Genomic DNA, 18,915 nt, shown 5'->3' with positions numbered 1-18,915 from the left:
GTCTTTATTACCTCCGCCAAGGAGGTTATGTTTTTTCCAGGGTTTGTTTGTTTGTCTGTTTGTTTGTCTGTCCGTTAGTGTGCAACATAACTCAAAAAGTTATGGACAGATTTGGATGAAATTTTCAGGGTTTTTTGGAAATGGGATAAGGAAGAAATGATTAAATTTTGGTGGTGATCGGGGGTGGGGGGGCCCACGGGGGGCGCCACTGATCAGCCTTGGCGGAGGTCTGTGCTCTCCGAGTGCTTCTAGTTGTCATTGTAACATGAAACATGTACAACGAAATTAAAAAGTGCCCACCAGTCAGAGCATAATAAAAACAACTACAATAACACAGACACAAACATCACAATAGTAAGTAAATAATTATAAAAATAAAAACAAACACACACAGCCATTCATTCAATCATTGCACGATCTCCATTACTGTTTATATGTGTTATGTTACAGATTGATATGTATTTACACGTTACCCCTCTGCCACAGCAGATAATTTTTTTATAGTGGAACTAAACGCTATAAACACTACTAAAGATGATTTTTCCTCACTATATTTATTTGATGGTAACTTTATCCACACGGAAGATTGGAATATGTTCCTATATTACCAATCTACAATATAGCATACAAAGTATAGCCTATTAAAACTGTCTTTTTTACATTTAGAATTCTGGACTTATTCTTGAGTATTTCTTGAGTATTTCTACATTTTTCTGAACCCACACACTTGTTCCTCCTCTGGGATCATTTATTCTGGAATAATCAGAGAGCAGTTCAGGATCTGATCTGATCTCAATGTTCCATTTTCAAGGTTGTCTTATCATTAATCTAATATAGTACAAATTACTAAGTCATTTTAAGTATTTTCAAGAATACTTCACTTTCATTTTGCACCAGTCATATTAGTACTGTATTTGAAGTTTGCTTTATAACATTGTGTTTTTATTCAGTGTGTATATGTTCTATTGTGTTTATTTATTTTGTTATTATTCATTATTTTTCATTATTTATATTGCATTTTTACACTTTTGCTTCTTTTGCTTCTATCTTTTACTTTTAAAATAATATTTACAGATCATTTACTAGTTATATCGTTATGCCTGTCTTTGCATTATGTAGTGTTCATATTGGTAGTATTTGGTAATGTTCATATATATTTGAAAGCCAATGACTTTCCTCAAAAAAAAGAAACAAACATCATTTGTGATCTCTATTATGCGCATTGATCTCCTCATGCTAGTAGTGAGTCCACACATCATTTTCATTTAAAGGGTTATTACAGTATTTGGATGTAGTTACATGGCCTGACCAATAGAAGGCAGCTCAAATTAATATTGTATTCTAATTACCTGTTGACTACCAATAAATGACTCCAGCAAGTGGAGTCAATGGGCTCTGACCTGCTCGGTTCTGTGGCCTTAATACATATTTATTAGTTCTTTCACAAACTTTCAACCTGTTTTACATTGGATCAGTGAAAATAATCTATCCTGAAAATAGCAGCTACACTCACAACAGTATTTGGTCAATAAATCTATTAACTTGACCAGGTAATTTAAGACACAAAAAATATATAAGTTTTGTTACAATACTATGGGGGGGGGGGTTATACAAAAATACAATTTGCGTAAAGTTTTAGTGCACAGTGTTGGCCACTGGAGGGCACTTAATGGTGAAGATCACACATAATGCTCCACTTGAAGTCTCGTGTGCAGAGAATTAATGATATTGTTAACCAGGTTTATGAGTTTATATGATAGTGCTTAGGATGTAAACTATATTTTGTTTTGTAAAGGTTAAAAAATGTTTAAGTTACTCTCAACTTTGCTATTATTTTGAGTAAAAACTATGTTCTAAGGCCATGGCCTGATTATTCCTCCAAAATATATACATTTTCTGGCTACAAATGACATTTCTTTAACCCTTTCATGCATGAATTTTGAGAACCTTAGTCAATATTATTTTCTTGAGTGTTTTTATTCTTCTTTAGGCATGAAAAAAACAATGCAATTGAATTTTTTTTATGAACCTATTTTTCGTGGAGTTACAAAAATGTCCACTCAGCTGGACACCATGCATTTAATTTTTGAAGCAAAGAAACGTGCATTTAAAACTCATCATCAGAAAGTGATATACCGTGTAAAAACTATGAAATAAAAACATTTTTAATGAGTGCTAATCATAAGTTTTCTCATATTTTTTTCATACTCTAATACTAGTTATTACTCATTTCATGGAGATAATATCCTCCTGAGACCCAGGAAACTGACAATTTTAGCTTTTTTACATTAAAAAATTGTCTTGATTGGAAACTGCATAATGCAACATTTTTTTCAGATACATTTTAAAAGATAATTTTTATTTATTGATATTTTATATGGAATGTCATTTGCAATGGACAGTATTTTTTAAGTTAAACTGTCAAACTTTTGTCCCTTACAGAGAACAAAATGCATTGCTGGATCTCAGGAGGATATGCAAAAAAAAAAAAACTTTTTGTTTCAGAAAACTGTTAATTACAATCTAATATCAATCAGTAATTGATTTACTCTAAAACATGTTACTGTAGATCAGGTTTATCAAGTGCAGCAAAGTTACAATAATTGTATGAATTGTAGTGTTTGGGATGATGCATAAGCTCCACTGTGTTGGCTGATATGGAACTAAAACAACCAAACCCATGAATAAACAACAGAACAGCTGTAGAATAACCGTCCAATGTAGTGACCACAATGCATGAAAGGGTTGAATTCATTTATTGTGTTTGGTCATTTTTGATGAAATTCTTCCTCTTGGACCAGGTGATAAACTCAGACACATGCAGGCAAGGTCTTCAGTTTATGGCTTTATTCCTGCTGGTGTTAATAAATCATTCAGTTTTACAGCAAAGACATACAGTACAGTAACAGACAGGCAAGTTACACAAACACACACCCAAGACAGAATCCTGGACATTTCTGAGATAGCTACATGTTTATAAAATACTGCTTCTTCATATTCTTGGCTCTACTAAATGCCCAATAACACATTTAATTTATATAGATTATTAGAGTGTATTCTTTTGTATTGTAAAAGTGCTGCTTGTGATAAAACACACTTGTTATTTAGTGACAACCACTAAACTGGCTGACACTGTCTGTTCATAAATATTGCTATTAAGGCTTTTATTCACACGGATTTCCCCCAAACTGACACAGTTTCCAAATGGTGGATGGAAAAAAAGGAAAAAAAAAAAAAAAAAAAGCACCTTAGTCTTAATTCCTTCCCCTTTCCCCTACATATCTGTCTGTACACAAACACAGAGGCTCCATAATCATTAACCTGCTTATGCTGAACCAGGCCAGTGTTTTTGAGGTGAAAACGTGACAAACTGGACTGAGGCACGCTGAGGCTGAATGCGTCATCCACTAAAAACACACACAGCTGAATGATCTGATGGTTTGTGGGACTCTTTTACCTGAGATTGAGACTGTCATGTCTCTAAAGCCCCCTGAGCTGCCCCCTCCTCTCTCCTACTCCACCACCAGCCTCCTCAGCCGCTGCACCACCTCCTCCGCGCTCACCCACGGCACCGTGACCGCCTTGAACTCCCCCGGCATGGCCTCGTGGGTCTCCAGGATCAGCCGGTGCATGGGGAAGTCCCGTCGGGAGAAGGCCACGTCACGGGGCCCGAGGATGAGCGCGGGGCAGAAGTCATTGGCACCGTCCCCTACGTAGAAGACCCTCTGATACGCGCGGCCCCGCTCCTGCGTCCTGCGCGCCACGTAGTCCCTGACGACCACCTGCTTGCACATGTTATCGGGACATCTCGGGCAGTCGTGGGAGTGGAAAGGCCGCATCACCAGACGCCCGTCTTTGTTGAAGGTGGCCGGGTTGGTGAAGATGCGGTGGAAGAGCGGACGCGCACCGGCCCTGCGCAACCACGACTCAATGAAGAAGGTGTTGGCATCGGACACCAGGACCACCTCAAAGTCCTGGGGGCGGTTGCGGAGGTACTGGAAGAGGGTCAGCATCCCGGGTGTGGCGGGGATCTTCTCCATCACGCCCCGGATGTCGCTCTCAGTGACGCCCTGCTCCGCCAGGAAGGCCAGGACGCGCTGCATGTACTCGTTGTACCTCCCGGGCTGGTAGGTGTCCTTCAGCCACCCGGGCAGGTGCTGACCCGGGGCCGCCTGCACCACTACGTCATCACTGGTTTCATCCACGATGGTCTCATCAAAGTCAAAGAAGATGAGGAAGCGCTTGTCGTTGGGGATGTGGGTGGACTGGGAGGCCATGATCTCCGTGCGTCTGGACCTGCGGAGCTCCTCCTCGCCTGGAGGATGGGGTGGGACATAACAGCAGTTGAAGAAAGAATCCCCCATGACTGATTGTGTTGCCAAGTGGCATCAAATATCCTCTCTGCTGGATCTCCCACTCTCCTGCATCCCACGTAACGCAGGCCACTGGAAGGTGGAGGCTTTCTGGAAGACTTTAACGCATAAAACGGCTAAAAACAGAACCATAAAAGAACAGTAAATATCTGAATTTACTCTAAATCTGAAAAAATGATCTGTGAGGAAACCTGAAAGAAAAGCAAATGACAGCCAGCAGTAGCCTTTTCACTCCTCACAGGTTTCTGGGGGGAAAAAAACTGTGAAGGAACAGGAGTGAAAAACACAGAGGTATGATTTTTGCGCACATCCATTCAGGCTAAGCGCAGCAAGCAAGCGAATAACTGCATAAATCACCCCATGTGCAGGCAGTACAGCCTCACAGAAAGTGTTCCAGGTTATGAATACAGTATTTTGCACAAGGCCTACCTTTGTTTCTGCTTCTGTAACCTCAGCCAGGCGTCCCGAATCTGTGGAACCGGTTTTATCTGTAAAGTAAAGAAATCCAAAACCCACATTTATAAGATACTAAAATGACCAAATCAGTGCTCAGTTCTAACTTTATCAGAATTAAATGCTGCGCAGTACCGTGCACAAATGGCTAAAAATGAAAATACGCATCAAACGCATGTAACTGGTGCGCAAAGTCACGGCTGAGGAAACAGCAAAGCATTTGGAGTATTTATCTCCTTTGAACGTTTCTAGGTCAGTCTTTTTGGCAACAGCATGTCAGACTAGTAACCTTATCTACCTCCTGCCAAAGCTTTATCACAACATCATTATCATCAATAGTAGGTGAGCGCATGGAAACAATACTAGAACATCTGCAACAAATGTGTTCATAAATAACTCTTAGTATCAGTTACCGGTGCAGGTTCGAATCCCCGGTGTCGCTCAGCTCCGATCCGGTGTCCCTGGGAGTCGAGCTGCAGCACTTCCTCCGGTGAACCGGTGGGAGCTGTACTTTTATGTGACTGTCAAAACCACCGTCGCCGAATGCGGACGTGACCGCGCCTACAATACCGCCCCTTTAATAGCAGCCTACTGCGCGCGTTCACGTGGAGAGAGGAGGTATAGGAGGGGGGGCACTGTGGGAGGAAGACACGGAGGAAAATAAATACTCTCTCCTGAATATATCCACAGGGCTGTATGTTTTAGTTTATGTTAATGATTAGACAACAGTTAGTCATGTTTGTCAGATTCCATAGTCATAAACAGAACAGTTATCAGTGGAGTGTGTTAAAGGTGTGAAGATGAAACACAGATGGCACCTGGAACAAAGACCAAGGCCACATGTGCTAATGGTGGGTTTATCTTTTAACTTTTGTGGCAGCTCCAAAATATTCTTTTCTGTTTCTATTCTATTATATTTGACTTTTCTTAACTGATTTATCACCATTTATTATGACATTATTATTATTATTATTATCATTATTATTATTATTATTATTATTATTATTATTATTATTATTATTATTATCATCATTGACTCCTTATCTCTGGCTCCTACCAATGTAGCACAAAACTTGGGAGTCATGATTGATAATCAGTTGACCTTCACAGATCATGTTGCCTCTGTCACCCGATCATGCCGTTTCACTCTGTTCTACCTGAGAAAGATCAGGCCATACCTAACCCAACAGGCCACTCAGCTCCTGGTGCAGACTATGGTTATCTCCCGCCTGGACTACTGCAATGCTCTTCTGACGGGCCTCCCAGCTTGTGTTGTCAAATCACCACAGATGGTCCAGAATGCAGCAGCGCATCTGGTCTTCAATCAGCCTAAAAGGGCACATGTCACCCCGTTACTTACTGAGTTACACTGGCTACCCATAGCTGCCCTCACCAAATTCAAATCCTTATTCCTAGCCTACAAAATTCTCAGTGGGTCTGCTCCTGTCTACTTAGGTGCACTGATAAAAGCTTATGTTGCCCCACGACCACTCCGCTTGTCTGGGGAACGTTGTCTGGTGGTCCCCAGACCTTGTACAAGACAATCCAGGCTCTTTTCATAGGTCGTTCCACGTTGGTGGAACATTCTACCGAGCACTACGAGAACAGAGGCATCCCTGCCTATCTTCAAGAAGCTCCTGAAGACCCAGCTCTTCCGAGAGCACCTCCTGTCCTAGCGCTGGCAGACATTCCATTTTAAATATTTTAATAAGGTTTTTCCCAGGATTATCACAGACTTTCCCAGGATTATCTCTGGTCCTGTCTCTCTCCTGCCTCCATGTGTCTCCCCCTACTCCCCCCTTCTCCCCCTCTCCCCCAGTTTCTATCTCTATCGCTCTCTCTTTTTCTCTTTCTTTACTCTCTCTTTAACCCCAACTGGTCAAGGCACACGTCCATCCTCCAGGAGTCTGGATCTGCTCCAGGTTTCTGCTGTTAAAGGGAAGTTTTTCCTTCCACTGTCACCAGTCACAAGTGTTTGCTCCTGGAGGATTCTGGTGGGTTTCTGTAAATCGGCTTAGAGTCTGGTTTTGACCAACTCTATATATAAAGTGTCATGAGATAACTTTTTTGTTGTGGTCTGGCGCTATATAAAAAAAATTTGATTGATTGAGTAATTTGATTGGTTTTCCCCTGTAAGTCACTTTGGAAAAAAGCGTCTGCCAAATGCATAAACATAAACATTATCCTCTGCATTTTGTGTTTATTCAGTGAACATCAGGTATTTTCCTATATTTGTGTTTATCTTTTAAATTTTGTGGCAGCTCCAAAATATTCTTTTCTCTATCTTTGACTTTTCTTAACTGATTTATCACCATTTATTATGACATTATCCTCTGTTTTTTGTGTTTATTCAGTGGACATCAGGTATTTTCCTATATCTAACTTACTTATCATGTGGATGTTCAGACAAACTCAGATTAAAGTTGAGGGTTATTATATCAAAAACAGAGAAAACTGAGGGAAAAAAGTGACCTTTTAAGCTAAATATATCATTAATTTAACATAAACCAAGGGTCTCCATCCACTGTCATTGATCCAACTCCATGGGTTTTACGGGGGAACCAATGCTGTAGAAGATGCAGTGTTTCCAGGGTAACTATGGAGCCTCTGAACGTCCAAATGGGTCATATATGATGACCACGAAAAGATGACAAATTGCATTTTACAGCAATCATTTACATGTATTGATAGGATTAGTGGATCAACAGGTATTAAACATTTTAGATCAGTAGATGCATTTGGTCCCTGGTGGCTGTTTGGGTCTTTACGGGTTATAAATGTGGTCTAAACCCAATTTGGAGCCTGAAGTGAAGCCTGAAGACACACCACACCAGAAGCTGAAAATAAAGAACAAGGAGGATGCAACACAGACTGGAATGCACACTTTCACACACGTTTCCAGACAAGAAAAACTGATCATTTCCAGTAGCCTAATGTTAGTGATACAATTATGAGGAAGTAAAAGTACTAACATCACACTGTGAAGCAAAATGTTGAAGACAATACTGATCCTCTTAGGCAGTTCATGAATTTTCCTCTATGATGCGGTTATGAATTCAATGGTGGAACCAAATCGGTCTCCCCAATGTGGTCAAAAAAGTGTGAAGAACACACCAAATCGACTACCGACTTGAGCGTACATTCTGCACTTGTGTGAGACTTAAAACTGGAAAATGACATAACATCTCTCTAGTGTGTTTCAACCTTGGGGTCGGGATCCCATATGGGGTCACCTGGAATTCAAATGGGGTCGTCTGAAATTTCTAGTAACTGATAAAAAAAAAAAAAGTTTAAAATTGCTAATAAAAAATATATGGTGAGTTGAGAGAGACAATCACAACATATGAAAGACAAACTGTGAAGCTGAAACTGAAGCACTGTGGTTCTGTTTATCTGTCAATTGTTCATTGTGGTCAGTTTCAGATGCTGCAGCTCTTTCATAATTCATAGTTCGAGTTCTTGTTTGTTCAGTATTAATTGTCAGCCTTGTAAATCCAAGCTGGACTGACTGCACATATCCTGACCAAGGAAAATAAAATTCTCACTTTGTGCAGTAATCTACACCTGGCTTTTCTGCCTCCATCCATAATAATATACATTATATACACTGTAACAAATTACTGTAAAAAAACGGTAAATTTTGTACGGTATCACGCTGTTATTTGTAAATACAGTATAATGCTGTAAATAATGAGGTCTTTAAGGAGGAAATTTAAAACAGTAAGCTACTGTAAAATGTGACAGTATTCTCCAGTATTTTCTTCAGTTCCTCCACTGCTGTCCGCCCAGAACTGCTCTGAACAAAGTCATCTGGCATCAAGTCCCACCAGCTCGTTTAGAAAAAGATTCAATCAAACGAATGTTAATTGTAGACTTGCTACATCAAAGGTTAGTGGTTCTTTTACGAAACAGAAGGAAAAAATAAATACAGAAAAAACCACTCTTTTCCCCCCAGACCATCCAGCAGTGGAACAGAGGCCACCTGATGCTTTCATCCTTCTACCTACACTGCCATCGCTCCATCCTGCTCCAGTTGTTCATTTATCAGGTAAATGTGATTTTATCAGTGGAACTGTCACCATGCTGTGGCATTTTGGGTTCATTAAACATTAAATTGCCTCCATAAACCGCGTTCACACCGGATGCAACTTGCGTGGTGTAACAGGCGGTGTAATACTGCTTCATATTTGGGGTGTTAGCCTTATGTAGCTAACATGCAGCTAATTTAAGCTGAAGCATACGAGCAAGCTGCGAAGTGGACACAGTTAAACTAAACAGTGTGTCAGTTTACGTGGTTTTCACTGCCCCAGGGTTACATTTCTAAGACATTAAATCTATAAAGTGGAATTTACTAACTTGGACATCCATATTAACTGAGATAATTAACCACTGTTTTAATAAAAGTAAGTGACTAAGGCTAATATTTCCCTCTTTGTTGGACAGTTTGTATAGGATGTGTAGCATTATTGAATGTCTGTATGCTTTACAGCTCTATAAACACAGTGTCATTCATAACTGATCTCCCATTGTCCAAATGTCTTCCACTGCAGCTGATACTGAGCTCACCCTGACCCTCCAGCCAGTCCCAGACTAATACTGCTGGAAGTGTCTGTATGTGTGTTTATGTGTGGATGTGTGTCAGTCTGTGTCTGTCTGTCATTCAGTCTGCCTGTTAGCTGTCTGTCTGTATCCGTGTAATAAAATAATTGCTTTTGTCCTTCCATGACAGTGTCTACCACTGTAAGACAAGAATAGCCGTAAGTGGTAGCAGTATAACTTATGATACCAAATTTAAATGAAGTACGAAAAAAGTATAGAATAAATGTATCACTCAGAATTTTGGGTTCATTGTAACCAATTTTCATACCTTACAGTGACTACATAGGTTCTTGGTAAACAATATATCTGATCCTGTTTTGGGACATTAACCTCAGTTCTTGTCTCCATCAGTTGCAGATGATGAAGTCACATCTGGAAGTTGGATGATGAGCATTCAAAGCCATGTTGTCTGTGAAGGCCTCCAACCAAGCTTCATCACAATGCTGCTGCTGTTGCAGTGAATTTAATAAAAGCTCAATGTTATAAGGTCATCTCTTGTTTGAGCTTTTTCTAGCAATGTTCATGATTTTGTATTTTAAAATGTAATGTGAAATGTTAAAATCCTAGCTTTTTGCTGTGTTATACTGTAAATATTACATTAAATACGTTTTACAGTAATATATTGTTTCTTGGAATACAGTAGTTACTGTAAAATGCAGCAACTGTGGCTAACAGTATTTTACTGTAAAAGGAACGTCATTTACAGCCCAGTACCGTAATACTTTTTACAGTAAGAAACTGTAGTTGTAGATTACAGTAGAGATACTGTAGCATAACAGTAGCATGCTGGCAACTCTAGCTGCCAGTATTTTACTGTTATTTAACGGTAAAATTTATTACAGTGTAGACTAAATGTCATCTAAAATTAACATTTATTTGCAACATAGTACAGCAAACTATTACACGATCAAAAACAAATTAATTTTAGCAAACGAAAAAAAGTCTCCATTTTGAATGTTTAGGGTCTCCTGAAATTTGTGATGTTAAAATGGGGTCACGAGCCAAAAAAGGGTTTGGAACCAGTGCTCTAGACCCAAACACAGAGCTCGCTGTCATCAGTCATTGTTGTCAGCAGTGTTGAGTAGTCAAGAAGGGTTGTTGTTGTTGTCGTACTCGTTGAATGGATGGCTAGTGATAAGAAGATACTGGTGTTGTCAGCTCCCGGGCATCTTCTTGTGGAAGAAGAAAGATGTTGCAGGCGAGAACTAAGGACAAATCGCGCTATGCTAACAAAGCTAACAGTGTTCACTTCATGGAATGGATGAAGTCCGTAGGAAACACTGACTGGGACTCATTCAGATACAGTATGAGCAGTGAATGGCCTATTATACAAGACAACAACAGTGTGAAGTACCTTGGCGTAGCTGTATTCACATGTAAACTTCTCATTCACTGATTTACTAGTCAAGGGCTATCCCTCCACCAATCAGACTGTTCCGACTGAACGACTGGGTAGTGGCCGATTACACATGTCGAATCAGCTGAAAAGAATGGCAACGGCATAAACAATAGCCGATTGCATGGAACACACCAAACAGAGTCATGTCACCAACCTCACCAGACTGCCCAACGACATCCGACCGCCCAAAATTGGGTTGGTGTGTCTTTGCCTTAAGGCACAGGTGTCAAACATGCGGCCCGGGGGCCAAATCCGGCCCACCAAAGGGTCCAGTCCGGCCCTTGGGATGAATTTGTGAAATGCAAAAATTACACTAAGATATTAACAATCCTTTTAGTTCAGATTCCACATTCAGACCAGTTCAATCTCAAGTGGGTCAGACCAGTAAAATACTATCATAATAACATAGAAATAAGGACAATTCCAATTTTTTCTCTTTGTAAATGTAAATATTTTCATGTATTTACACTAAAACAAAGTATAATTTCACAAAAAATGTGAATAACCTGAACAAATATGAACAACCTGAAATGTCTTAAGAGAAATAAGTGCAATTTTAACAAGATTCTGCCTGTTACTAAATATTTTATGTATTTGTAAGTTATAATCTACATGTGTAAATGATAAACTGAGGCATATTATGGTTAAAATTACACTTATTTTTTTCAGTTTGTTCACGTTATTCACATCATTTGAAAGGATAGTTTGTAGATGTAAACATTTTCATAATGTAAATTTACTTTTTTTCTCTAAAACATAAAGACAATTTTAGAGTTGACATTATTTCTATATTATTATGTTATTATTTTACTGGTTCGGCCCACTGCAGATCAAATTTAACTGAATGTGGAACTGAACTAAAATGAGTTTGACACTCCTGCCTTAAGGGTTAAATGAGTCATTATTACTGCTTTGTAAATTACGCTAATGGTTAAAGTTAACCAACTGCTACATGAAGATTTGAAAGTGTTTTTGACAGTGTGTGATTAGAAAAAAGCCAAAGGAAAAGGTGATAAAGCTGTATCACGTTTAAGTGTTTGATTGTAATAAAAATTAATAAAGTGTATCAAAAGTAACGCATCAATAAAAATCTGGAAGAATGTGGTGTTTCCATTTAATAAGTACAGTGAAACATTATGATCACAGCACGGGACTTGATGTCGTTGCTTGTTTCTCCACAAGACAGTGGTTTAGATAAAGCCTCGCAAATACACTGTGATTAATGAGCCGCAGAGTAAGTTTGAGAGCGGCGAACATACGGTAGAAAAACACGGCGTGAAGCCCCCCTCTCCTTATCTGCCTGCTGACAGACACGGCCTCCTCCCTCCTCCTCTCCACCACACGGCGTAATGACTAACAGCTGGGGTGGCTGACTATTTTCAAACCCAAATGGGAATGGAGATACACAGACGGTGTGTTATTATCTCCTCTGCTCGTGAAGTGAGCCTCGGTACCTGACCACCCACTCACCCACCATCACTGAGTCACTGCGCACTTTCCTCTAACCGTTGGCCCGTTGGGTTACCTTTACAGGATGATGTGACTCACAGACGAACGCTTAAACACATGTGGTGACAGAAAACACTGCAGTATAGGAGGGATTCTAATAACTGTCTTAATGTGCACTCAAAGGAGGCTGTTCCGTTAATGGATGAATTTACAGAGGATATGGAACAATTAACCAGTAGATAACCTTAACCCTTTAGCGGGCAAGTGACTATTTTTGGTGATTTACGCACACATTACAAGACAGTGACAGCAGCAGTTACAGTGAGTCTACAGTGATGTTCTAAAATACATGCTCCTTTCACCTTGTGTGTTTTTCTTGTATTTTTTAATAGTTACTTCTTGGATTTTTTTTTTTTTTTTTTGTTGCTACATACAAGCAAGGAACCAAATATGGTAACTTCACTGACCTTGATTTTCTACATAAGAATACATGTTTTTGGAAAAATTCCACAAAAGTAATAAAGTCTTCTTATGCCTTCCAATAACGCACTAAATAATAACTGTCTTAATGTGGACTTAAAGGAGGCTGTTCCATTAATGGATGAATTTACAGAGGATGTAGAACAATTAAAAAGTAGATGACCTTAACCCTTTAGCAGGCAAGTGACTATTTTTGGTGATTTACGCACACATTACAAGACAGTGACAGCAGCAGTTACAGTGAGTCTACAGTGATGTTCTAAAATACATGCTCCTTTCACCTTGTGTGTTTTTCTTGTATTTTTTAATAGTTACTTCTTGGATTTTTTTTTTTTTTTGTTGCTATATACAAGCAAGGAACCAAATATGGTAACTTCATTGAACTTGATTTTGTACATAACAATACTTTTTTTTTTAAAATTCCACAAAAGTCATTAAGTCTCCTTATGTCTTCCAATAATGCACTAAATAATAACTGTCTTAATGTGGACTCAGAGGAGGTTGTTCCATTAATGGATGAATTTACAGAGGATGTAGAACAATTAAAAAGTAGATGACCTTAACCCTTTAGCAGGCAAGTGACTATTTTTGGTCATTTACGCACACATTACAAGACAGTGACAGCAGCAGTTACAGTGAGTCTACAGTGATGTTCTAAAATACCTGCTCCTTTCACCTTGTGTGTTTTTCTTGTATTTTTTATAGTTACTTCTTGGATTTTTTTTGTTTTTTTTTGCTACATACAAGCAAGGAACCAAATATGGTAACTTCATTGACCTCAATTTTGTACATAACAATAATTTTTTTTTATTCCACAAAAGTAATTAAGTCTCCTTATGTCTTCCAATAACGCACTAAATAATAACTGTCTTAATGTGGACTTAAAGGAGGCTGTTTCGTTAATGGATGAATTTACAGAGGATGTGGAACAATTAACCAGTAGATGACCTTAACCCTTTAGCGGGCAAGTGACTATTTTTGGTCATTTACGCACACATTACAAGACAGTGACAGCAACAGTTACAGTGAGTCTACAGTGATGTTCTAAAATACCTGCTCCTTTCACCTTGTGTGTTTTTCTTGTATTTGTTTTATCGTTACTTCTTGGATTTTTTTTTTTTTTTTTGCTACATACAAGCAAGGAACCAAATATGGTAATTTCATTGACCTTGATTTTGTACATAACAATACCTTTTTTTATTCCACAAAAGTAATTAAGTCTCCTTATGTCTTCCAATAATGCACTAAATAATAACTGTGTTAATGTCCACTGGAGGGAGGCTGCACCATTAACTGATGAATTTACAGATGATGTGGAACCATTAATCAGTGGAGGACCTTAACCCTTTATCGGGCAAGTAACTATTTTTGGTCATTTCTGCACACATTACAAGACAGTAACAGCAACAGTTACAGTGAGTCAACAATCTCAGGTCCAATGTGGTCTACAGGGTCTGTAAGGTCCACCTGTGCATGAACAGTGAGTGGACCTGCTTTGTTAGGTACCATGAAGTAATGGTACTAATGTAAGGAATGATGTTCAAAGGGATAATGTGGATGTGGACAGGGGTCTGTACCCACACTTATGTTGTTGTAATGTTCTAAAATCCATGTTCCTTTCACCTTACACGTGTTTTTCTTGTATTTTTTTTATAGTTACCTCTTGGATCTTTTTTTCTTTTTTTTTTTTTTTTTGCTACATACAAGCAAGGAACCAAATATGATAACGTCACTGACCTTGATTTTCTACACAATAACTGTTTTTGAAAAAAATTCTTAAAAGTAATAAAGTCTTGTTATGTCCTCCAACAATGCATTTAGGTTGAAATGTTTTTTGTTTGTTTGTTTTTGTTTTTTTTACATTTGTGATCTGATAATTAATATAAGCAGCAGCACTGGGGGTTCAGTATTCACATCCCTTATTTAAGTAAAATAATTAATATCACACTGTGAAAATCTATTAGAAGCAAAACACTCAAAACCTAAAGTAAATGTATGCTAGTATTTGCAGCAAAATGTACTCGATGAAAAGAAAAGAAGTAGTTGTACAGCAAAATAGACCCCGTTAGAGCTTTACTCCATAACATTCTGACTGCTGGCAGGAGAAGTGTTAATAATATTGATTATTTTATTATAATTGTACCTTTTACTGGGTTTGATATATTAGGCAGCAAGTGAACATTTGAACATATAAGATGAGATGGATGTATAAGACTTGATAAGATGAAAAACATATAAAAGACGTATCTAAAATGTGTAAAAACAAAAGAAAAAAAAGTTTCAGGCACATTTTGGGGATCTCAAGATGAAGTTTGGGAAAACTGATCTGTTAGGTCTTCAGAGTATATTTGTAGCTTTATTGTTCCGTGAGAACACCATGTATTTAGAAAAGTCTTTTCATGAGTTCTTTTTCAGCTTTGTGACAAAGGTTTAACAGCTAATCCTAGGTGGTGTTAAGAAGTTTATCTCTCTTAACCCATAGAGACCCAAACAGCCACTGGACACCAAAACCAACTGGACAGTGTTTAATACCTGTTGATCCACTAATTCTATCAAAACATGTAAATAATTGGTGGAAATTCTTTTCATGGTCATCAGATATGACCCATGTGGACATTCAGAGGCTCCCATGGAAACACGTTATCTTCTACAACACTGATTTCCCAGTAAAACCCATAGTTTAATAAATGACAGTGGATGGAGACACCGAGTTTATGTTCAGTTAATGATAGATTTTACTGTAAAAGTCACTTTTTCTTCAGTTTTCTTCGTTCTGATATAACTTTTGAATTTACTCTGAGGTTTTATGAACATCTACATGATCAGTGAATTAAATATTGGAAAATACATGATTTACACTGAAACATCTCAAACTAAGGAGGATAATATTATAATAAATGGAGATAAATCACTTAAAGGTTAAATACAGAGAAAAATTAATTTGACAAAAGGTACCACTGGGTCTTTGTGGGTTAAATTCTAGAAGGAACGTTCAATCTTTCTGTTTATCACAAGAAAAAGTAAACCTTCATTGAATTCTATAGAGATGGTAAAAACAATCAGCTGGGACTAAAAACTAATTAAATCTGTCCTCAAGTATACAACAACCTTGATCAGATTCAATCGTGTTGTCATTTATTTTCTTAAATGGAGCCAAAATGGAGAAGCTGTACATGAAAACCAAAGTACCACCCTTCCTCCAATAGTCTGCAGAAGCACCGTCAGCAGCAAGAACTAGAGGTCATTGTTCCAGGATGACTATCAGTCTGTCACATTCTTGTAGAGGACTTTTAGCCCACATTTCTCTACTATGTTCTTATGTCCCTTTTTTATTACCCCACCCCCTAAAAGGGAGGCAAGGGGTATTGTTTTTGGTTCAGTTTGTTTGTTTGTTAACAGTCTAGCAGCAAAACTATTGGTTGAATTCATATCAAATTGGATTTATAGATTATCAGCGACCCAGAATAGAGCTGATTACATTTTGGGAACAGTAGGTGAAAGTTCAAATTTTTTATGATTTCTAAAATTATTTTTTCCCCCCATTCTCTGAGAATAGACTTAACCCTTTCATGCACGGATTATAAAAACCTTAATCAAAATTTTTTCCTGAGTGTTTATGTTCCTCTTTAGACATGAAAAAAACAATGCGATTGAAAATTTTCTTCTGAAAAATAAATTTAAAAAAAAGAATAAAATGAAAAATAATTTTAAAAAATAATAAAAAAAAATACATTAAAAAACTAATAATGAAAAAAATTCCTATGAACCTTTTTTTCATGAAGTTTCAAAAATGTTCACTCAGCTGGACACCACACATTTAATTTTTGACGCACAGAAACATGTATTTACTGATAAATTGTGTGAAAACTATGGGGAGGGCTTGTGATTCTGGGGGTTTATGTTCAGGAGAGATCTACATAAAGTTACCAATTCATGTCAAAAATGATATGTAGTGTCTTAAAACTTTAATAAAGATATGTGTAAAAAAAAAAAACAACGAAAAGAACAAAATCCATGAATATACAAGAGAACAGCTGTAGAAGAGCCGTCTACTGTAGTGACCAGTATGCATGAAAGGGTTAAATTCAAATGTCAAATGTCAGCGTCAAACCAGCAAAATGACTGGTTGAATTCATACCAAATTGGGTTTATAGATTGCCAGTGACCCAGCATAGATGTAGTAACATTTGGGAAAAGTAGGTCAAAGTTTTCATTTTTAATACTTTTTTTTTCTGTCATTTACTTATAATGGGCGACATTTCAAATGACTACAAAAAACATCAATTTTGTTTCAGTTTACATCAGACTTGGCACATACATAGAGGCCATTGACACGCTGACATCAGCACACGCATAGATATGACGACATCAGCTGAATCGATGCCAAAATAAACTACGATACATGCGGGGGGTGGGGTTTGTTGTGCCTGGTACCACTTGTACTAGTACCTGATGGTCATGCCACAGTACTTGAATCAGGTTGAGGTCTGGACTTTGACTGGGTCACTGCAACACCTTGGTTCCTTTCTTTTGCAGCCGTTCTGGTGTAGGTCCGCTGTGCACCTGCGATCCCGTTACATGACCCAAAACTGACCAAGCTTCAGCTGTTGACAGACAGCCTCCTGTTTGACTCTGGAATACTCTGGTTACTGGGGAGTTCATGGTCCACTCCAGTGGCTGCGAGGTGTCCAGGTCCCGTGGCTGCAAAACAAGCCCAAACCATCTCCCCTCTACCACCGTCGTACATATTGCACTGATACGTGTTTACTCTGGGTTTGGGTTTTGCCGAATGTGGGGTTGTGTGTGTTTGTTCAGATTAAGCCGTGCTGCCATGTTCTTTTTAGACAGAAGGGGATTTGTGTCTTGGCAAGCCTTCCAAACAAGACTGAACAAGCCATACTTTCAGTCTTTCTCAAATTGTTCTGTCATAAACTTTAACATTCAACATGCTCTGAGGACTGTAGTGTGTGATATATATATACAGAAGATTGTGTGTTTTTGCGGTTTCTCTGAGTATTGCACACACAGAATTGGCTAAAATGTCCACTCCTGGGTAGACTGACAACACTTTTACACATTATCCACTCACTTGTGAATTATCACCATATTTTGTTGGAGTGTACAAAGGGATTTTGTAATGACAATAAAGCTTATTCTGTCTTCCTTACTGCAGAACATTTGACTTGACATTTAGAACCCTTCCCTGATTGATGGACAGCAACAATTCCTCTTGAACTGTGTCAGCGACGTTTTCCCTCCATGTCATATTAACACACACCTGAATACACACCTACTGTACTTTGTTTTTCCACGTACTACTACATTTCCCATTTTGACTTCAGTTTTATTAAATAATGAATAATGTCATTTAAGGTTCGGTTTAGATAATTTCATAATCTGGTAACAACCATCTTTTTTTATTACTCTGCCCCCAAACGGGAGGCAAGGGGTATTGTTTTGGTTCGGTTTGTTTCTGTAACACTGTAGCAGCAAAACTACTGGTTGAATTCATACCAAGTTGGGTTTATATATTGCCAGTCACCCAGAACAGATGTCATTACATTTTGGTAAAGTAGGTCAAAGTTTCAATTTTTTAACGAAATTTTTAAATCTTTTCTTTCTTCCCCATTTACTTATTATAATGGTTGAAATTTCACATCTGTAGCAGCAGAACTATTGGTTTAATTCAAACCAAATTGGGTTTATAGATTAGAAGTGATCCAGAATAGATGTCATTACATTTTGGGAAAAGCAGGTCAAAGTCCAAATTTTTTACGAATTTTTAAAATCTTTTTTTTTTCTTTTCTCCCATTTACTTATAATGGGCAAAATTTCAAATGTCTATGAAAACATCAATTTTGTTTCAAATTATGTCAAACTTGGCACATATACTAAGGCAATTGATATGCTGACATCAGCACACGCATGGATGTGATGACATCAGCTGGATCGATGCCAAAATAAGCTACATGTGAGGGGCGGGGTTTGTTATGCCTGGTACCACTTGTTTGATGTCATTTAGTATTTTGTTGATTAAACCGAAATAAACTGAACATGTGAATTCATTTTAGGCGTAGAATTTTAAAATGTTAACTTGATGTGAAATACAAAAAAAGAGGCAAGACATGTAACAAGATGAAAAGGATATAAAAACAAGGTAAT

At 38.1% G+C, this 18,915-nt stretch overlaps 1 protein-coding gene and 1 long non-coding RNA gene across 3 annotated transcripts; one reads left to right on the top strand and one right to left on the bottom strand.

The window, feature by feature from the left end:
* Positions 1-2,832: 2,832 nt before the first annotated feature.
* phospho1 (phosphoethanolamine/phosphocholine phosphatase 1) lies at positions 2,833-5,404 on the bottom strand. Of its 2 annotated transcripts, none has more exons than XM_030142199.1 (3): positions 5,240-5,404; positions 4,803-4,861; positions 2,833-4,489 (listed from the first exon to the last, which is right to left on the bottom strand). In XM_030142199.1, the coding sequence occupies exon 3, from the start codon at positions 4,362-4,364 to the stop codon at positions 3,513-3,515; it is 852 nt and encodes a 283-aa protein (XP_029998059.1). In that variant the 5' UTR covers positions 4,365-4,489; positions 4,803-4,861; positions 5,240-5,404; the 3' UTR covers positions 2,833-3,512. The 2 variants fall into 2 exon arrangements, with proteins under 2 accessions (XP_029998059.1, XP_029998060.1); XM_030142200.1 differs by having other exon boundaries at positions 2,833-4,315.
* Positions 5,405-5,468: 64 nt separating this feature from the next.
* LOC115424773 (uncharacterized) lies at positions 5,469-9,829 on the top strand. Its single transcript, XR_003936133.1, has 3 exons — positions 5,469-5,677; positions 8,782-8,874; positions 9,777-9,829. It is a non-coding gene; the product is annotated as an uncharacterized LOC115424773 (long non-coding RNA).
* Positions 9,830-18,915: the final 9,086 nt, after the last annotated feature.

The sequence above is a fragment of the Sphaeramia orbicularis genome, chromosome 8 (genome assembly GCF_902148855.1).
Source record: "Sphaeramia orbicularis chromosome 8, fSphaOr1.1, whole genome shotgun sequence".
Classification (NCBI taxonomy): domain Eukaryota; kingdom Metazoa; phylum Chordata; class Actinopteri; order Kurtiformes; family Apogonidae; genus Sphaeramia; species Sphaeramia orbicularis.
The sequence above is the reverse complement of the archived record's forward strand: the minus strand, read 5'-3'. Positions and strand labels throughout refer to the sequence as shown.